The 21,742-nt window shown below is 33.8% G+C and overlaps 2 protein-coding genes and 1 long non-coding RNA gene across 19 annotated transcripts; 1 reads left to right on the top strand and 2 right to left on the bottom strand.

Moving 5' to 3' along the window:
• Positions 1 to 724: 724 nt before the first annotated feature.
• Positions 725 to 7,108, bottom strand: LOC107417466 (putative disease resistance RPP13-like protein 1). 11 transcript variants are annotated; one of them, XR_007240902.2, is made up of 5 exons: positions 6,542 to 7,107; positions 6,278 to 6,441; positions 1,830 to 6,021; positions 1,192 to 1,398; positions 725 to 1,035 (listed from the first exon to the last, which is right to left on the bottom strand). XR_007240902.2 is itself a non-coding variant. In XM_048473555.2 (3 exons), exon 3 carries the CDS (start codon positions 6,003 to 6,005, stop codon positions 2,613 to 2,615), a length of 3,393 nt encoding a protein of 1,130 aa, XP_048329512.2. In that variant the 5' UTR covers positions 6,006 to 6,021; positions 6,278 to 6,441; positions 6,542 to 7,107; the 3' UTR covers positions 725 to 2,612. The 11 variants fall into 11 exon arrangements, 1 of the variants encoding a protein (XP_048329512.2); XR_007240904.2 differs by having other exon boundaries at positions 1,192 to 2,442; positions 2,560 to 6,021; XR_007240907.2 differs by having other exon boundaries at positions 1,192 to 2,366; positions 2,560 to 6,021.
• A 4,111-nt stretch (positions 7,109 to 11,219) lies between these two features.
• Positions 11,220 to 18,174, bottom strand: LOC125422334 (uncharacterized). Of its 7 annotated transcripts, none has more exons than XR_009635612.1 (5): positions 13,359 to 18,174; positions 12,798 to 13,170; positions 12,629 to 12,697; positions 11,463 to 12,405; positions 11,220 to 11,329 (listed from the first exon to the last, which is right to left on the bottom strand). It is a non-coding gene; the product is annotated as an uncharacterized LOC125422334 (long non-coding RNA). The 7 variants fall into 7 exon arrangements; XR_007240892.2 differs by having other exon boundaries at positions 11,220 to 12,160; positions 12,275 to 12,405; XR_007240898.2 differs by having other exon boundaries at positions 11,220 to 12,099; positions 12,275 to 12,405.
• A 238-nt stretch (positions 18,175 to 18,412) lies between these two features.
• Positions 18,413 to 21,471, top strand: LOC107417472 (pheophytinase, chloroplastic-like). Its single transcript, XM_016026079.4, has 6 exons — positions 18,413 to 18,565; positions 18,924 to 19,692; positions 19,921 to 20,147; positions 20,412 to 20,603; positions 20,690 to 20,846; positions 21,020 to 21,471. Exons 2-6 carry the CDS (start codon positions 18,940 to 18,942, stop codon positions 21,257 to 21,259), a joined length of 1,569 nt encoding a protein of 522 aa, XP_015881565.1. The 5' UTR covers positions 18,413 to 18,565; positions 18,924 to 18,939; the 3' UTR covers positions 21,260 to 21,471.
• Positions 21,472 to 21,742: the final 271 nt, after the last annotated feature.

Below are 21,742 nucleotides of genomic sequence, written 5' to 3'. Positions count from 1 at the left end.
GCAACACAATTTAACTATACGTGGGAAGCAACATTGAATGTTAGGTGACGACTCAGAAGGAAGACTTGTACGGTGAGTCTGGAAAACATTTAACATAGCATTATTTCCTTTTCTCTGTTAATGTTTTAAATTTCAACTTCATTCTGTACTCCGATTTACCCGGCTATGTGCCTTAATGAATTTCTTACCACGTTCTTAAACACCTCCCCCCCCCCCCCCCCCCCCCCCCAAAAAAAAAAAAAAAAAAAAAAAAAGAGGAAAAAAAAAAATTCTCTATCGGAAAGCTCCAAATTAGCCACTTACACGTAAGATATGTTATAATCGGTATGCTGTCTTCATATATGTCATTACTAGGAATGAAGAAACATGTATTCTTTTGTTCCTTTGCAGCATTTAATTATAAATATATATTTATATCTGAATGAATACAGAGCCAATATTTGTCACTAAAAAATAAAAATAAATACGGAGCCATTGTTGCATTTTATTTTTCATAGCCGCACCAGTTTTGGTTTTTAGCTAGACTCTATTCAGTAACCTAACAGATAATTCTTGTCTCAGTTTTGTGTACGCAAATTATAATGACCTGCCTATTGACCAATTTATAGGGTGTTTTTAATGCATTAATTGATCAACAGGTTAGCAGCAATGCATGCATTTTGTTGTCATTGAAAAATTTGTTGCTTACCTATGTCCTAGTTTGTGTTTGATCTGTTTTTGAAAGTTAAAGCTAAACTTGAACATTAAATAATAGAAATAGACCAGACTATAGCTTGTATGCATACATAGAACTGGTTGCAAAAGTAAATCATGTTTTACACAGAGGAAATACTACTGGTTTTGATTGTAAACAAGAACTTCCCCTGCATGTCGACTGACTCTGAAGAAGGAGGAAAGCAAGCCCAAGGTTAGCCAGCCTAAGTTAGTTGAAGCTTCAAGCTTGGGGAATTTCTTTCCCTGAACCACCAAGATTATGCTGCCTCGCGGATATAAACAATCGGAGGATTGAAGGGGGTACTGAAATCAATAGCTCAACTGCATCATAATTCAATAGACTCGCCTTCAATACCATATAAGCAAGCCAGCATGCACAGGGAACCAAGAGAAGCATGCATATGAGAGAACAAAAGCAGTGATATTATGATGCAAATCATTTCTCTTGAGAAGAAATCCAGACAAAATTGCCTTTACCTTTCAATATTCAATGAGTCATAAATGAAGCCTGACAGAGTAAACGATTTCACTAGATGTTGCCCGGCAGTATATGATTTCACCAGAATTGCCCGGCTAAAGAACTTAACAGCAAAATCCTGCAGTGATATGGATGTTGTATAACCCATTGTTGTGTATTCTTGATGACTGATGGCACCATATTATCATCAATCAAGAAAAAAAAATCTGAAATTTGAAGGGGGAAAAAAATGAGCAAGGACATCAGACACCTTTTCAGATAGGTGGGATCAGACACTAACATTTATACTGAAGATATAAAGAGTACATGCTTCACACATATAGCAGAATGAAAAAACAAAATCGCTTTCTGCTTTCAAGTTTTTGTGAGTTGCAGATGAAGTCTGACGCAGTAAATGATTTCATGAGATGCTGTGCCCAGATAGAGAACATTTGGCACAACACTGCAGGGTAGTTGTCATATAAGCTATAACCACCCGCTGTTGCGAATTCTTGACAACTCATGCCACCATACTCTAGATCTTTCACATAACCAACGCAATATGAAATATCACTTTTCATAAACCAATGTAACAAATTGAGGATATCAAAAGCCTTGAATAATACTAGGGATACCAAATAAATGTACTTAGCATTACCCTAAAAGCCTTTCCAGATAGGTCAGACACCAATCACTTATATCCAAAGGAACAGAGAATCCATGGACTGATCCCATCATCTCTAACCTTAGGAACTTAGAGATCACCCCAAGGATGCATTTGGCATCCAGGTGTTGCAGACCGACCATAAAACCCTGTTCAATAAGGGACCTCCATGGATGCAAGATTGCTGTTAGAATAGAAGCATCAGCCCCAGCCACTTGCCTGATCACTGGGAGTATTTCTAACAGGTCTTCAAAACAGGTTAAAGAACCCAGAATTACAGAGCTGAGGGAAGTGACTCTGAGTCAGATGATGATGAGGTACTGCCGAACCCAAGTCCTCCTTTGACACCTTGATTTTACTGAAGGCCTCTCATGCAAATTAAATCCAAAAAAGCAAAACCCACCTTAGAAAACTCGATTTTCCCCAAGCCCTCTCATGCAAATTAAATCCATTTAGCCAATGTTTTGTCCTGGTATACTGATGTAACATCAAACTAAAAAGTATATGAAGCTTTCATCGATGAAGCAGGGCCTATTAATAATAACAAGCAAATATCCAAAGACGAAGAATGCGGAGGGTGAATGCACTTGAAGATGGTATAATCAACCTATCTTGTAATCACAAAGAGATATACGGTGTATATGCTTCAAAATGAAAAGCAGAATGGAGAAAGAACATTGCATTTTTAGAATGACTTTGGAAAATGAAAAATAAAAAGCATTACCTGAAAGGCTGGAGGAGAAGTGCCAGAAATATTTTAGAGAACTGCAATACTCATCATAAGGATTCTTGATCTATCTGTATGCAAGGAATGTGAGCAATCTTTAGCCAGTCTTCCCCTATCCCTCTTTGACATCGTTGTTTTAATAAATCACATTCATAGACAACCAATAAACAAAGAGAAGCAGGCAGTCCTTCTGGAATGCACCAGAGCTTATTACAGAATGAAATTCTTAATTCTTTAAGGGAAATAAGATGTTGAAAGGCCTTGTCATTAAGAGATTTAAGGTTTTGAAGATTGTTCAGCTCAAGGTGAGTAAGAGTGGTGGGAAAGAGCCCTTCCTCAGGGAATGAAACCAGCGATTCTTCTATGGATATGATTCGTAAGGATGTAAGAGAGGTAAGTGCTTGCAAATTCCACTTCATGTCAGGCGCAAAGAGTTTTCCACAATCAGAAATTAAAAGTGATTTTAAATTCGAAGGCCATCCCTCCCCTGAAAATGATTCCAGCTTTTTGCATCCATGTATTTCAATTGAACGTATATTCGAGGGCAAGTCCCCTCTTGGAAATGACCACAACTCTTGGCAGTTGAATATCATTAATAAATGAAGCACTGGAGATTTAAGCCTTGGGAATGAAGTCACTAGCTGGTCGCATCCCGATATGCGGAGGCTTGTCAATGCTGGAAGATAATGAGGGAAATAGGCCCCATCTAGCTTAGGACATTGAAATAAATTAAGCTTCTTAAGGCATGAGAAAACTTTATCTTCTCCATCACCACCAACCACTGACCACTTCTTCCACTGTGGCATTTTTGAAAAACCTAAATATTTTAAAGACTTGAATGGTTTAGCGACAGAACAAGAACCACCATCAGAATAGAATTCTTCACCTATTGTCTCCAGCATATCAAATCCTCCAACATCAAGCCTTTCAAGGGAGGGTAGTTGTCCGAGGGTTGGCAACAAATAACAATTTCTACAATTACTAAGCACCACTTCTACCATACCACAAAATGAATGATGTCCAACCCAATTTGGGAACCTTGTACCACCATAATTTCTAATACATAGTTTCTTCAGATTTGTGTGAGGTTGAAGTCCATTGAGCACCTCTCTTTCTTTTTGTGAATCATCAGCATTACCATCCCAACCCAAACTCAATTGATCAAGGCAACTTTTATCCTTCAAATTGGCCTTCAAAATGTCTTCAACATCTACAATATTTTGAAGCCTTGAAATAAAAAGACTTCCATGCAAACTCTGGAATTCTTTTAATTCTTTTATATTACATCCACTATCTTTGCTCACAACAAAATCACTTAAAGTTCGCAAACATTTCATTCTAGACATGTGCAGTGGCATCTCTTTCAAACATGTGCGCTCAATGTGGATATGCCGCAAGTTGCTTAGACAAGCCAGATTCGTCGGTAGTCGAGTAAGCATTGTACAAGAAGACAACAACAATGTGTACAAATTGTGAAAATTACACACTGTGTCTGGTATCTCTTTAATTTTCGTATAAGATAAGTCCAAATACCTTAGATGCTTCAACTTCCCAATTGAATGAGGCAACCCAGAAAGATTTTGGCATGATTTCAATAGTAACGTCTGCAAATTGTATAAAGTACAGACACTATAAGGTATCTCTCTAACATCGGTTGAAGACAAGTCCAAGTATCTTAGAAGCCTTAAGTTGCCAAATGAATTAGGCAACTTGGTGATAGAATATTCAGATAGAGAGAGCGCTCTTAAGTATTGCATTGTTTTTGATACTTCGAGACATCTGAAGGATAATTCTTGCTGTGAATTCAATGAAGAACAACATCCTAATGGTAGGAACGTGCGCAGATATTTATTTTCAAATAATGCGTCCAAGTTCTTCATATTAGGGATATTTCTTCTCATATATGACAAATAACGAGCTTTTTTGGCAACATCAAGTGAGTAACTGTCATCCAACCTCAAAACAAAGTCTCCAGATACAAACTTTGCCAAATCATTCACAAGGTCATGCATGGTAAAACCCCATGTTTCATGGCGTTGAAACAATGACCTTGAAAGCAGATAATTGAAGTACTCATCTCCAACTTCTTCTGCGCTCTTCCTTTGATGGGGCTCCAAAAGATTTTCTGACATCCAAAGTAAAGTTAAATTTTCCTTTTCAAATTGATAACCTTTTGGAAAAATTGAGCAGTAGGCAAAACATCTTTTAAGATGTGAAGGTAGATAAAAATAGCTCAACCATAAAGCTGGAAGAATGTTGCATTCTTTCTCAGACAACTCCCATACATCACTCATTAGTACATTTTCCCATTCTCGTGGATTTAATTCAGAACGCAAAAGACCACCAAGACATTTGACTGCCAAAGGAAGACCTTTACATTTTCTGACAATTTGTCTACCGATCTCTTCCAAGTCTGGATATGCAATTGGATCTACACTATCAAAGGCGTGTCTTACAAATAGAGACCAGCAATCTTCTTCCGTCATTAGCTGTAGATAATAATTTGGAACAGTTCCCATCATCCTTGCGATTCTTTCATTACGTGTTGTCACAATAATTTTACTCCCACATGCTCCAGATCCAAAAGAGGTCTTCAAAGTACACCAATAAATGTAATCCTCATTCCAAACATCATCTAAAACAAACAGAAATTTCTTCTCCAACAATAAATCCTTCAATTTAACTTGAAGATGATTAAGGTCCTTGCAATAACATTTTTGAGAAGTGACAGACTCCAAAATTGTTTGTGTTATCCTAAGAATATCGAATTCATCTGATACAAAAACCCACGCTTTAATGTCAAAATGTTTCTTCACCCTGTCATCGTTGTAAATGAGTTGAGCAAGCATCGTCTTGCCAATCCCGCCCATGCCCACTATAGGAATTACAGATAACTTATTGTCACTATTATCATCTGTTAGCAACAAGTTAACAATGACTCTTTTGTCAGCATCCCTACCATAAACACTGCATTCTTCTACCAAAAAAGTTGTAGGCAATCTCCGTAAAAAATCCGGTACACTTTCTTTGAGGCCAAGAAAATTTTTTTGTCGCAAAATAAATACCAATCTATCAAGGATCTCCTGTATCCTCTGTTCAGCGTATGCAGTTGAGAGGAAACTGAGTACCTGAGTTCTAGATTCACCTTCAATCTTGCACCGCAAAGCTTCGGTTTCGATCTCATACACCAAATCCTCTGCATCATAGATTGCATCCTTGAGTTCATTAAGCCACTGCCTCACAGCTCTATTCTTGATCTGCTTCTCCTCGGCATCATTGAGCACTCCATTAGCTGACAACAGCATAATCTTCAACTTATTGAGCAGCCCTTCATTTAATTTCTTTCCACGAATGAAATCAACAACCTCCTGAGAAGCCAATTTTTCAACCAACATACGAAGGGAAACAGAGAGAAAAGCTCCTGCAACAAGTTCCGCAGCCATAGTGTCCTTGTCTTTTCTATTCGATGTTTGAAGGAAAAATAGTAAGGTAAAGCTCTCGGTAAGAAACAGCAAAGAAAGAAGCGTCTGGAAGATATATATATATATATATATGATTATTTATTTTAAGAAAAAAAGATAAAATTATTGATTATAGTACAATAAAGCATAAAAATATTATTGTTTTTATTAAAATAGATAAAAGAAAAATATAAAATTTTATATAAAAATGAAACGAGTATTTACTGCTTAAAAGGTTCCAGAAATATACAAACCTCTAGAAAAAAGATTAAATTACAGTTGCTGGGCTCGAAGTCTGCTTCAGTTCCAACTTCCAAGACACCCCACAAACAAAAAATGGAAGTTGGGTTCTTCAGCTATTTCAGCGTTCAATCGCTGAGCTTTTTCTTACCCGTTATGAAGTCTAAAAGCCAGCGACCTAAAACACCATTAACGGTGAGAAGTACATCACCAAATTGATGCTATGCATAAAAAACATACGAGATACAAAAAATGAATGAAGATTATAAAAAAGCAACCTTTAAATAAAAGAACGCAGAAGGAGGAATTTTTTTCTTTATCTTTGGAATGGGATTGTGGTTGTGGAACATGTACTTCTTGAATCCTTCAAAAACAAGGTTTTTTATTTCTGCAACTCGTCAAAAACAATGTCCTCGACCTCCGTACCAAGCTCTTGATGGAAATACGAAGGAAAACCCGAGAAAGGCCCACGTAAAACTAAATATTCGGCCCATAATAAATGGGTCGAATTGTCAATTAAGATTCTCAATACCTCGAGCCTTTTCTGTATAACCTCGTAAAACTATTTACACATCACAAAGTTTGGAATTACCCAAATGGTAACCAGTCTCACATATTTTTTGGTTTGGGTTTTTAACTGTTCCGTTTAAAGCCAAAAGACTGAAAATTTTTCAATAAGAGAAGATTGGGAATTGAATAATTTTTTTGAGTGATTTGATATTTAAAGGGTGTGTGAATTGATTTCGACACTGTCAAATCAACTTACTAGTTTCCAAGTGTTTTGCTATTAAAATGTTGGTTGAAGAAAAAAATGTTGAAACCGAAGACACCCACCAGAAAAATCCAGGGACGAACTACTTCCTCAACCTAAAGATTTAGCATAAAACTAAAAGACCACCCCTTTCAAATAACATGCAGAAGAGACACGTTACGTTCACCGCAACCATGTCCACGGACCATGATGACACCTCCATGTGCGTAATCACATGTACTAACTATATAAATACACCTCGCTTTCATCTTGGGTCTTGTTTCTCTGCTCTTACAACATTGAATCTACACTGTAACCCTGCCACGTGTCCATTTATTGTGACCCCAAAGACAAAGTTATTCCGACTTTGACATATGGATAATGATGATCTGGAATCTGGATGATAAGATAAGCTATTTCTTATGTGTTCTAAGCTGGAGCCCAGTTGCAGAAAAGTAGAGATCTTTTTGGCGCTTCAGAAGATCACTGACTAGAAGATTACATGTGGGTTGTTACCAAGTCTTTGTCCCTCGGACTTCGATTGTTGGCTAGAAGATTACGTGTGGGTCGTACCAGATTACATTAACATGTGCAATCGTAACCGATAAATGACAGTTTCTTTTCTCTCTCTTTCTTTTCCTTTCATTCTATACTTTTTACCATTTTTGGTAGCCATATGAATTTTTGAGTTGATATTTCTTTGAGCATATAGCAAACCCAAATCGAACTTTGACATTGACAAATATCTGAAAGCTAATCAATCAGATAATTTAAAGGAATGACGTTTTTTTTAAGCATAAAAAAAGTAAAAAATTGGATTTTTCTTTTCCTTTTCTATTTTGCTTTTAGATAAAGGGCATATTTTTATATTCAAGAAACATTTTTTCTAGTTCCTTTACCTTAAAGAAAAAGTTTGTTTTTCTTTATTTTTTAATTTAATTTTATTTTTTAACTATTTGGTTTGAAAGGTAGAAGCTTTCAATCAACTCAGTTCAACTAGCATTGTCAGAATCTGCTATATACCTGGAAAAGACCGGAAACTCAGAAAGCTTCAAAGGCTTTAATGATTTGTCCATCCTTGTTTTTTTAAGGTAATCAAAAGGGGGGGGGAGCTAAATTTTTTGTTTTTGTGGTTGCAGGTTTATTATCATTGTCCAAGGGATATGAAAATGAAGCAGGGGAGGAAGGTTGTTAATTCTGAGCAGTCTTTAGGTGATATTACATTATACTGTGATAAATTATCTGATTGTCCTAGACATATATGCAGACGTGTTGATGGAAAATGAACATGCCTAAAGTGACTGATTATGAGTTGGATCATAAATTCAAATATATTTTAATAAAACTGTGCTATTAAGAATATATATATATATATATATATGGTCTGGAAAATCAAATTGGTGAGGATAACAGTTTTTAAGATAGTAGCAGCATTAAAAAAAATGAAGGCAAACAAATAACCTAACATCTGTGTATTGTAGCCATTGCATTGATTGGTGGAGGAACCTGGACTGAAAACCAACAAGTTGGCCAGAAATAAATGGGTTGGGTGTCTATTTAAGAGGCCTATAAAGATTGGGGTTGGATTAGTTGAAATGGGCTCCCTCGGCCCAAAAATCTTCAATATATTTGTTATTTTTATCTTCATTTTTTTTAAGAGATTATATTTTATCTTTTTTTTATTATTATTTTTATTTAAAAACTAACATACATTTTGGTACAATGCACACGACATATATAATCATAACGAATGATTTTTCAAATAATCTATAATAATTAATTATATTTAAAAAATTTATTGTTAATAAATTTTTTTTTCTTCAATCTATATTATAAAAATTTATTAAGAACTATAAATTTAACATTTATATATAATATTATTCAATAATGGAATTCAATTTAAAAAATATTTACCTCTTTAATTTTTTTTTTCTATAAAATTTTTCTATCTAATTTTTTTCATATATGAAATTTAAATTCAAATTGAAATGCATTTATATAATTTAATATATTTAAATAATATTTTTTATTTATATAATTCAAAATTCAAATTCAAATATATTTTTTAATTCTTTGCAAATGTATTTATATAATATTTTCCATTTATAGAATTTAATTTCAGATTTAAATATATTTTTTGATTCTTTGCAAATAATTAGTTTCCTTATATTAAATCTTTATGATATAATGTAATTATATTTACTATTATTGTTATTATTATTGTTACTATTATAAACTTATTAACAATAATTTGGATTTAAAAAGAAGTATATATATACACATATTATATATATACAGTTTCATTACCATATGTGTTAGCTTATATATTATGATATAGATCAATATTAAATTAAATATAACTAATGGTGTGTTATATATATTTTATTTGATATTACATATAATTTTATTATCACCTATATTTATTGTGCATTGCAATATTTATTATAGTAAATTTATATATATAATATTATAACTATATATTTATTGTTTATTTAAAATTTATTTAAAAATAAAAATTAATTTTATGTATATTTGGGTACAACCATAAAAGGTAGAAAAAAATTTTATAATAATAAAAATATACATTTTTGAATACCACCAATAAAGTAAAAAAATTTCATATTTTTAAATAACTGTTCCATTTGGTATTAATTAATATTTTGATAAAAACATAAATAATAAAAAAAATTAATTTTTTTATTGATAATTTTGGAGAAAATTTGGAATGATAATATGCTGACATGTATTACATGACTCTTCTGATTTTATATATTAAGTAGATATATAGATGTTTACCAATTTAATTTTTTCTAATTATGGAATTTTCCTATCTAAATTTTTTCATATATGGAATCTAAATTAAAATTCAAATACATTTATATAATTTAATTCAAATTTAAATAAATTTAAATAATATTTTCCATCAATAGAATTCAAATTCAAATATATTTTTTGATTCCTTACAAATAATCAATTTCCATATATTGAATACTCATAATATGATTTAATTATTTACTATTATTATTATTATTATTATTATTATTATTATATATCTTATAAACACAATTTTACCTTATAAGGTAAATTATTTTTAGAATTTAAATTAAAAATGTTTACTCATTTAATTTTTTCCATCTATAAAATTAAAATTCATATGTATTTATATAATTTAATTCAAATTCAAATGTATTTGTGTAATATTTTCCATCTATGAAATTCAAATTCAAATTCAAACGTATTTTTTTATTATTTGCAAATAACTAATTTTTCAATGTTAAATCCTTACAGTATAATTTAATCATATTTGTTATTATTATTACTATCTAATTAACAATAATTTGGATTTAAAAATAGATATATATATATATATATATAATTTCACTATCAAATGTGTTGATTTGTACATTATAATACAAATCAGTATCAAATTATATATAACTTATGGTATGTTATATATATTTTATTTTAATATTAAATATAACTTGATTATCACCTATATTTAATGTGTATGATAATATTCATTATAGTAAAATTTTATATATATATATATATAATATATTTTAAATATACATTTATTGTTTATTTAAAATTTATTTCAAAACAAAATTTGATTTTATATATGGTTAAGTACAACCATAAAAGGTAAAAAAATTTATACTTTTTCAATCAATCATCTAATATTAAGAATAAAAGTATATGTTTTTGAACATAACTAATAAAAGTAAAAAATTTCATACTTTTAAATAACTGTCCCATTTTTTTTTACTAGAATCATAAATAATAGAACAAGAGATATTTTTTTACTGATAATTTTGGAGGGAATTTAAAATGATAATATACTGACATGTGACACAAGACTCTTCTACTTTTATATATTATATAGATGTTTAGACAAAGATTTTGGGCAAATTTTTTTTCATGAAAAAAAAAAACCCTAAAGTATTATATTAAATGGTTTGTTTTAACTAGTGTAGATATAATATCAGAAATGTTTTTTTTTTTTAATTAATAAATCACAGGTCATATTAGAAAGGAGATTTTTATTATGTATGAAATTTTTGCCATTTATTTTTTGTTATTTGGAGTCAGAATTACTATCTAGTGAAAATTTATTAAATTGTCTCCAAAGTCCAGGACCATAGGTAAGACTTTGACAAAAAAATTCATAAAAAACCCCAAAAATAAAAAATAAATACCTACGGGGCTACCACAACTTATAAAGCATATAATTATTTCTCATAGAAATCGACAATATTAATAGGAGCGACCAAGTTCTGCGTGCAACAAGCGAAATGTGTAGCCAAAAGATCACCGCCTTCATCAAAAAACAAAAAAAAAAAGAAAAAGGACCACCGCTTTTGATCATGATTCATATGCAGAAACGTGTTAGTTTATAATTGCAACCAACAAACCTTGACACCTCTATTTGCGTAATCAGATGGACTTACAAAATACAGCTCTTTTTCTGGGTCTTTGTTTCTCTGCTTTTGCAATATCTAATCTGGATTGCAACCACGCCACATGTCAATTCGAGATTCCCCACGTCAGTGTAGACATTCTTCTTCTTCTGCCCTTTGAAAGCTTGCCAGCATGGCAAAGACTGAGTTTTCCCACTTTGACAAATGAACTAATTGCAAAGACATTCTTTTGATGCAGACTTCATTCTCTTTAGTCTGCAATAAAATGACATCTCCGACTAACCAGTTAGACAAAAATGGTTTCAAAACTGGCAAGCCAGTTTAACAAAGACACAAGCAAACTATCAAATTCCGCAAGGGGATAGTGATTGCAGCCAAGGCTGTAATATGAGAAAGCAAGATTGTGACAACCTACAAAGAAGCAATTTCACAAATAGCAGAAGTTCTTCTACAAATGGCGCAGTCATGCTGTGATATGCTCAAAAGATGGTTAAATTCCAGCATAAATATCCATCATCTTAGATAAAGCATGTGTGGAATACATACATACATACTTATCTTTTGATTTGAGGCAAAATCTACAACTTTTTTTTACCTTAACTGAATGAACTAAGAAAGTCCATTTTGGAAACCAACATCTGAAATTAATCCATTGCTACAGGAGCTTCTGAAAGCAAAAGACCAGGGCCGCAGATTTAATAGCAGTGAAAATAAGTGAGTACAAACCCCTGGATTCATATGTTGGAATTGCTAGAAGTTAAATTTTATACCTTCCTGGATAAGGATTCAAATCTCATAAGCTGTTTGAAGCAATTGAAGTGTCTAAAGTAGGTGCTAGTTACCTGAATGCCAAACTGGTCAGAAATTGTAGAATTGAATTTGAAAGCCATCATCTTGGCATTACTGAATCAGCAAATGTCAATTGAACAACTTTTGCTTCCAATATTGCCAGCATAGTTTATCACACTTGGAACTAAATCATACAAAAAGTTCATCAGCACTGAAGAAAAAAGTCTTAACACACCAACAACGTTTATAGAAAATGGACAGTTCGGACCCCACCAAAAAAAAAAAAAAAAAAAAAGTAAAAAAGGAAAAACTAAAAAATAAATTGACTGCATTCAAATTGGGGTATTGAATGTCCCTATGAATTCATTTCAAACAGTGTTTTAAATGAAAGAAGTACAACTGCTTACAATTAAGCAAAAGAGAAGAGAACCTCTTTGCAGATCTTAATGGTTTTCTGATCAGAAAATGGCAGTTACCTACAATGACAATGGGAGCAGAAAATATTGCACTTTCAAAATTAGAAGTCACAGGATAACAATATTTTAAACTGAAAAATCTAAACTAAACTATAACGACCTTTCTTACTAGAGAGTTCATTTGTATGACATGCAGGGACACATCTGCATGATGCTGATCATATGAATTAATGGATCCCGAGCAAGGACATTTGTACCCAGTCAAATAAGAAAGAGACATGGAAAGCCCTTCTTGTGGCAAGCACTGCAGCTGGTAGCAGGAAGATTGGCTTTCCCTCTGGAACTGAATCCAACAATTCATTTATGCATCTGGTACTTAAGGATGCAGGACAGATGATGCTTGCATATCCCAGTGCATGCAAATGAGCAAAGAAACTTTCTTCATTTGGAACTAGTTTACGATTTTAAACTTGAAGTCAATCACTTATCTGGAAATAATGTCTTTTTCCCACAGTGGGAAACACAGAAGTAACCTGAGTACACATGAAAACATCAAAATATGATTAGAGGTAACTGAATTTATTTTTTGAGAATATTAGAGATCCGCTCTAGCAACAAAGTAAAATGTGAATTGCCTCTAGAAAAAACTAGGAGCTTATAGTTTGTAAGGCTGAAAAATAAGTTTAAAACATAAAAATACCACTTAAGGTTGCCAACAAACCTTTTCAGATTGGTCAGACATGAATAATGTAAATTTAGAGGAATTAAAGACAAAATAAATTCCAGATCATTTGACACAAATGTATGGCAAATAGAGAAACAGCAATAACATATCATAGATCTCTATGCGAGGAATGTGAGAAACTTTCTGCCAATCTTCTCCTGTATCTCTTTGGCGCCATTGTTCTATCAAAGGACAGTAAACAGATATTTAAGACTGAAAAAGATGCAGGCAACCCTTCTTCTGGGAAGCACTGTAGCTGTTTGCACTTTGCAGTGTTGAATTGACAAGTGTTTAAGGGAGGTGAGGCGTTGGAAGGCCTTTCCATTTAGTGATTTCAGGTTAGGAAAAGATCACACAGATCAAGTAGTCAGACTAGTGGGAAGTTGACCTTCCTTTAGAAACAAATCCAAATCTTCTTTTATGTGCCTGATGGCTAAATATGTAAGATGTGAGCCTTAGCAGACACCACTGCATGTAGTGCGAAAATAGCTTTTGACAACCGCTAACATGTAGTGATTTCAAATTTGAAGGCCATCCCTCTTCTGAAAATGACTTTAATTCTGTGCAGTATCCAATTTCAATGGTATCTATATTTGATGGAAGTGGCCCTTCAGGAAGTGGTTCCACTTCTGCACAAGAGTAAATTTCCAAGGAATGAAGATATTGATACCTGCAGAGTGAAGCCACCAGTTGGTAACTTCCCTTCATGCGAAGACGTCTCAAGGATGGAAGATAATCAGGTACGCAAGCTTGATTTATAGCATTGGACGATACTTCAATTGAAGCACCTCAAGACGTGAGAAAAGTTCACCTTCTATCAGTAACCACACCTTCCACATTGACATTTTTGAAAAGCTTAAAAGTTTTGAAGACTTGAATGATTTAGTCATGGAGAAAGAGCCATTAAAATAAAATTTATCACCTATTCTTTCCACCATAGTGAATCCTGTGTACCAAATCTTTTGAGGAAGGGTAGCTGTCCAAGTGGCTGTAACCAATAACAGCTTTTAGAATTACTTCACTTAATACACATAATGTCCCACCCAATTAGGGAAGCTTGTAGCTCCATAATTTATAATCTCAAGTGTCTTGAGATTCGTGTGCGGTTGAAGTCTTTCCTGTACCTTTGTATCTTCCTCTGAATTATCTGTATCACCCTCCCAACTCAACCTCAGTTGACTAAGTTACTTCTTATTCTTCAAATTGGCCTCCGAAACATCTCCAACATTTAGAATATTTTGAAGCCTTGAAATATGAAGTCCTCCGTGCAAATCATGAATTTTAATTCCTTAATATTACTTCTACCATATTTGCCTATAACAAATCCACTCAATGTTTTCAAATTTTTCATTTTGGAAAAATGTAGTGGCATCTCTTCCAAAGGAGTGTTCTCAATTGGAGGTGCCTTGAGTTGACTAGGGTCGCCATGTTGGTTGGTAAATGAGTAAGATTTTCACAATTAGACAATAAAAATTTATGCAATTCGGACAAGTTACTGTTTCAGGTAATTCATTTATTCTAGTATGAGATGGGTCCAAGTGTCTTAGATGCTTTAAATTCCCAATTGAATCAGGCAATCTAATAGGATTCCAACACCAACTTAAAAGCACTATTTGCAACTTGTACAGTGTACATAGACTATAAGGTACTGAACATCAGTCCAAGACAAATTCAAGTACCTCACATGCCTTAAGTTGACAAACGAATCAGGCAACTTCGCGATTGGACATTTAGAAAGAGAAAGCACTCTCAAATATCGCATTTTCAGCAATACTTCAAGATGTTTGAACATCAGCTCTGGCTCATAACCGCAAATAACAATTTGAAAGTGGTAGGAATGTGTGCAAATACTTGTTTTCAACTAATGCCTCAGGGATTTTACTGTTATTGATATATCCTTTCATATATGACAAATGGCGAACTTTTCTTGCAACAGGGTGTGAGTAATTATCATCAAATGTCTAAAAAACCTCCAGATACAAATTTAGCTAAATCACTCATAAGGTCATGCATAATAATTCAGAATCATAGCCAATAAGGAATGCCCTTGAATAGCAGATCGTTGAAGTATTCTTCTCCAACATCTTCTGCTCTTTTCCTTAAATGAGGCTCCAAAAGGTCTTCTGATAGCCATAGTAGAATTAATTTTTTCTTCTTAAATCGATAACCTTTTGGAAAAAATGAGCAACAAGCAAAGCATCTTTAAAGGTGTGAAGGTAGATAATAATAGCTCAACCATAGAGCAGGAACTATGTTATTTTCCTTCGCAGACAACTCCCATATGTTGGCCTTTAGTACATTTTTCCATTCTTGTGGATTTAGTCCAAAGCGCAAAAGACCACCAAGAGATTTTACAGCTAAAGGAAGACCTCCACACTTTCTAACAATTTGTTTACCAATAACTTCCAAATCAGAATGTGCAACAACCTCAACATTATTAAAGGCATGTTTTGCAAATAACAACCGATAGTCGTCTTCGGACTCTTTAGCTTGTGATTTGGAATGTTTCCCATCATATTTGCTATTTTTTCACTGCGTGTGATCACGATTATTTTACCCCCATGTGCTCCACATTCAAAAGGACTTTTCAAAACATCCCACTCAACACAGTTCTCATTCCATACATCATCTAGAACGAAAAGAAATTTCTTCCCCATTATTATTTGCTTTAATTTTGCTTGGAGTTTATTCAAATCTGTGACATCATATACTTGTGTAGTAACAGACTGACAAATTAATTTTGTGATCCTAAAAACTTCAAAATAATCAGACACACAAACCCATGCCTTGAATGCTGATTAACTTCGCCATCATTATGGGAATCACAGAAATCCTATTGCCACTAACTACATCTGATAGCAACACCTTAAGTAAAACCTTTTTGTCAACATACCTGCCATAGACACCAGATTCTTCTACCAAAGACGCTGTAGGTGTTCTTCCTGAAGGTCTATTTTGAACACCTTCTTTGAGGCCAAGAGCATCTTGTTGTTCTAAAGATCTCATCTATCGTCAATTCTACTTGTTTGTTAAATGCAGTGAATGTAGTTAACACAAAGTTGAGTACCTGAATTGTGCTGCTTCAGGTTCCAGATTCACTTTCCAATTTGCATCGCAAAGCTTTGGTATTGATCTCATCCACCAAGTCATCTGCATCATAGAATGCTTCTTAGAGTTGAGAAAGCCACTCCCTCACAGCTGGGTTCCTGATTTGCTTATGCTCAGCATCAGTAAGCACTGAATTAGCTGACAGCAACTTAATCTTCAACTTCTTGAGCATCTTGTCATTTAGTTTCTTTCCCCCGAAGTCAACCACCTCTCAAGTAGCCAGCCTATCAAACAGCAACTGAAGGGAAACAGAGAGAAAAGCACCTCCAACTAGAAGCCCGGCCATGCTATTTTCGTCTACAAGAAACAAATTGGAAAAATGAAGGCAAGCTATCTATTGAAAACTAACTAAATAAGTACTTTGGTGGATGATGCTGTTTATGGTTAAAAACTAAACCATCCAGCTTCATTGTGCTATCTATATCCATGTCTTTGTAAATATCATCTGGGAAGCTTCCTATTTTTTCCTGGCCGATGATTACAAGAATGATAAACCAGGAGAGGGCAAAGGAGAAGGGATATAAGTCTTAGTATTGATGATTGCAAGAATGCCATCTTCGTTCTTTGCTGACGCCGACCAAATGGGTTGGGTTTCTATAAAAGAGGCCAGGAGTAGGAGAGTCCAACCCGTAATAGTCATTAGCAGGTTGGGCTTGTATTTGCTGAATTGGGCCCACTGAACCTGATTTTCCTTTTTCGGCCGACAACCATATATATGACTTTGGCACCATATGACCATATATATATGTATGATTGACAAAAATATATAAAAAAGAAAACCATATTTACCACAACAGATAATACGTTTACAACGTTGTTAAAGGAAAATAAAAAGTGGAAAAAAATCTAAAATACTATTATTTGTATCTGTCACAGATACTAATAAGGAAATGTTCCATCTAAGTTTTCTGAGATTTAAACTAATTACAACATAACTTTGATTGTAAAAAGTTCAACTAAGTTACAGCTGAAAAAAGAGAATAATAGTTTTTTGTAAATTAAGAAAAAGGTGATAAATTTTTTTGAAACATGAATAAAATTTATTTAAGCCAAAAAGTTAATGATATTAACCCGACAATCAAATATAAATAATAGAACCGACCACACATTGCGTGCTAAATGTGCAAGCAAAGTCATTTACCAGAACGGTCACCGGGTGGATGAGAAATCTGAAATCTAATAAAAACACAAAGAGCAGCAGCTTTCAATCCCCTCAAATCCACATGCTAGAAGCGGAAACGTGTTAATTTCACCAAACCCATGATGCCTCCATTTGCGCAAAATCACATGAGATATATAAATACGGCTCCTTTTTCTGGGTTTTGTTTCTCTGCTTTTGCAACATCTTATCTACTCTCTAAACCCTCCATATGTCAACTCCACAAAACCCCACGTCAGTTCAGACAATCTTTTCACATGGATGATGATTTGGAATCTGGATGAGAGATTTCTTATCCTTTGAAAAGAGCTGTGGGGCCCAGTTGCATAGATCTTCTGTCAGAAGATCATTGGTGAGATTACAAATTCGATTGGTTGTAGTGTATCTTGGCCCTCCGACTTCCATTGTCGTGGGGATGTAGTTTGGTCTATAAGAGACAAGGGAAGTTTCTGACAGTTTGTTTTTCTCTCTCTTTCTTTCTCTTTTTCTTTTCCCTTTTTTTTTCTTTCCATTTTTCAATTTTTGGTAGCCATTTATTCATTTATTTTTTTGCTTCAACGTTTCTTGTGCATCTAGTAAACCGAGATTGGACTTGATATAAAACAAACATCTGAAAATTAATGAATCAGATTATTAAAGGAATAAATATTTTTTGTAAGCATAAAAAAAAAAAAGTGAAAAAGACTGGATTTTTCTTTTCACTTTCTATTTTGTTTTTTTGTACAAACAGGGCATATTTTTTATTTTCAAGAAATATATATTTTCTAACTCCTTTACAAGAAACAGTTTCTTTTCCTCTTTGGTTTCGAAAGGTAGAAGCTTTCAAGCAACTGACTTTCTCAGTAGATTTGTCAGAATCTTCTACATACTTGGAGAAGACTGGAATCTCAGAAACCTTCAACGACTCTAATGATTTTTTCTTCCTCGAATTTTTAAGGTAAGCAAAAGGAAAAAAGAGGAAAGTTAAATTTTTTATTGTATAATTTTATGTTTATGCAGATGGGTATGTTTTTATTTGATTTAAAAGAGCTAGAATTAGAAACTCCATGTGAATATCTTCGACTGAGCATGATATTAAGCTGATTCGTGTATAATTTTAAGCTTAATATGTTTTGAGAATTGTTCTTTATAAGTTGTGTTTTAGAAGATCTCTTTTCTTTATCTTTCGGCTTAATTGGAGTAGAACAAAAAAAGTTAGAATTTTGGATGTTACTAGGTTTCTATCATTGCTATGTAACTAAAGAGAAAGTAAAGATAACTTATTGCTCATCATTTCATATGGTTGATCATTACAGAGCTTAGATTCTGGTAATGGAGATTCTTCCTTGTAGTTCTTCACCATGCTGTTATGTAAATCTGAAAGGGAAATTAGTGGCCAAAAGCTCAAATACGAATAAATCCAAGCTTCAAACTTTTAGGAAAGGCAGAATTTTGTTTGCTAAGATTGAATGTGTTAATGGGTCTTTGAGATTCCACAATTTAGGTCAGTCTTTTTTAAGGAACCCTAATCACCAGGGAGGTTTTGGGTCATCAAATGCCCATCAAAGTGATAAACACGTTGATTCCAAGGTCTTGAGTGGAAGCTATAATGGTTATGTGATTGATGGGGAAGAGGATGCAAGAACTCTCTCAGAAACTGGGAAATCAGGAACTAAGGTTTTGATTCCGGGTTTGCCGGACGAATCCAGTGGAGAATCTGCAGCTCCAATTCGTAGTTGCTTTTGGCAATGGAAGCCCAAATTCAATGTCCATTATGAGAAAACTGGGTGTGAAAATGTAACCTCTCCACCAGTACTGTTTCTTCCTGGTTTTGGTGTTGGTTCATTTCATTATGACAAGCAACTGAAGGATTTGGGTCGGGATCATAGAGTATGGGCAATTGATTTTCTAGGGCAGGGCATGTCATTGCCATTTGAAGACCCTACTCCTATGTCTAAGGAAGGGGTTGCATCAGATAAGAAAGATCAAGCGTGGGGCTTTGGAGATGAAACTGAACCTTGGGCAAGTGAACTTGTTTACTCTATGGATCTATGGCAGGATCAGGTTCGATACTTCATAGAACAGGTGCATACTAGTCTCAGTAGCTCCTGAATTTTGTTTCCTCTTCAATTATATAATGGAATTTACAAATAATACCTTAAAATTCTATTTAAGTAAAAGCTCATGTGTAAATATGCCAAATAATTAGTCATTATTTTTATTGTATAGCATAAAATTTTAGATTTCAACAACCGATTTCATGGAATTAGTATATATACAATGTGGTTTAAAAAGATTTGTTTTTCTTCACAGGTCATTGGAGAACCAGTCTATCTTGTAGGGAACTCACTAGGAGGATATGTAGCTTTATATTTTGCAGCATGCAACCCTCATTTGGTTAAAGGTGTCACGTTGCTCAATGCAACTCCTTTCTGGGGATTTTTACCAAATTCAATCAAATCTCCAAGACTTGCTAGACTGTTTCCATGGGCTGGAACATTCCCTCTGCCTTCTCGTGTGAGAAAGCTCACAGAAATTGTGTAAGTTTTGTTTAGTGGATTAGTTATTCTATGGTTTTTGTTTTCTTTAGGAGCCATATCTCCACTTGATATAAGTTTCATGCCAATAGGAATTCTGCTTGATTCATTTTAAGAACTAAGCTATTACAAGATGCTTGATGCTGTTTAGTTTTGCTTCATTGAACTTTAAATCATGATGAAGAAGTTCCCACATCTGCAATTTATGTTCTGCATGCCCAGTGTTCTTCAAGTAAAACCATTTAATTTTTCTTCTATTGCTTTTAGTTGGCAGAAAATTAGTGATCCCAATAGCATCGCCGAGATACTCAAGCAGGTGTATGCAGATCATTCAACAAAGGTTGATAATGTGTTTTCTCGGATACTTGAGACAACACGGCATCCAGCTGCTGCTGCATCATTTGCCTCAATTATGTTTGCTCCCAAAGGACAACTATCATTTTGGGAGGCTTTGTCTAGGTACCTAATACAAAATTTCAGACTGCTAAAGTTATCATACCATACTGCTTCTTATTAAAGGAGTTCATTGCATTTTTATTTTCTAGATGTCGAGAAAACAATGTGCCAATCTCTCTCATGTATGGGAAAGAAGACCCCTGGGTGAGACCTGTTTGGGGCCTTCAGGTGAAACGCCGAGTGCCTGAAGCTCCATATTATGAGATTAGCCCTGCTGGTCACTGCCCTCATGATGAAGTTCCTGAGGTATGCTACTTTATCTCATTCTTAGTCACAAATTTCTTCAATTGTCCATCCTGTGGTTCATATGTTGTGATTGTGAGAATAGTCACCAGGACTCAGTCTCCCATTGAAATAGTGGCCAAAGTTCTTTACTACCTCACATGCTGTGGATATAACTTTCTGTTTCCTCCATACAGGTTGTGAATTATTTATTGCGTGGGTGGATCAAAAACCTAGAATCTCATGGTTCAATCACATTGCCTCTGCTTGATGACTCAGCAAATGTCCAGTCTGACATTACCAAGGACTTGGAATTTGTCAGAGATGGAGCAGCAAAATCCGTGAGCGTACACTTCTTTGGATCAGAATTCTCACTTTGGAACCAGATTAGTGCTTATGTCAAATCTCGGTTTGGGAACGTACAATTGAAATCTTGACAACAAAGTTGGCAGTTAGTTCTTCAAAGATAGTATAGATTTTTTTAAAATGTATTATATCCTTTGATTGATAATTATATGAAGTGAATCATTCAATAGCTTATATTATTTTGAATGATAATGTATATGTTTCAAAGTTTAAAACCCAACTCGGTGTGGTCTTCAATGGTTCACAAATCTTAATATTATATTTATATAAGTTAAAACGGGAATATATTACTTACCATATCATAAAGAAAGAACAGGTTTTGAGATCATGTTTCTTCAAATAGAATCATTCCAATATTAATTGCCTTCACATACATGCGTATATTCAATCTGCAGTTTTTTTTTTTTAACAAAAGTGGCTTTTTTTTTTTTTTTTTTTTTTTTTTGGGATAAACGTTAACAAAAGTGGCCTTTGTAGTGGGAGCACCATCATAATGGTACCTAAAAAGTCAAACGCGCTTCTAAATATCCTAGCTTATTATATGGTGGCACCAT

The sequence above is a fragment of the Ziziphus jujuba genome, chromosome 2 (assembly GCF_031755915.1).
Source record: "Ziziphus jujuba cultivar Dongzao chromosome 2, ASM3175591v1".
Lineage (NCBI taxonomy): Eukaryota > Viridiplantae > Streptophyta > Magnoliopsida > Rosales > Rhamnaceae > Ziziphus > Ziziphus jujuba.
This window is presented reverse-complemented; position numbering and strand designations above follow the sequence as displayed.

Excerpts from the sequence above, each read along its gene's own strand:
- LOC107417466 (XM_048473555.2), bottom strand. The coding sequence starts at position 6,005 with ATGGCTGCGGAACTTGTTGCAGGAGCTTTTCTCTCTGTTTCCCTTCGT.
- LOC107417472 (XM_016026079.4), top strand. The coding sequence starts at position 18,940 with ATGGAGATTCTTCCTTGTAGTTCTTCACCATGCTGTTATGTAAATCTG. Across the intron at positions 20,604-20,689 it reads TTTTGGGAGGCTTTGTCTAG|ATGTCGAGAAAACAATGTGC; the intron begins GTACCTAATACA and ends TTTATTTTCTAG. Across the intron at positions 20,847-21,019 it reads CTCATGATGAAGTTCCTGAG|GTTGTGAATTATTTATTGCG; the intron begins GTATGCTACTTT and ends TCCTCCATACAG.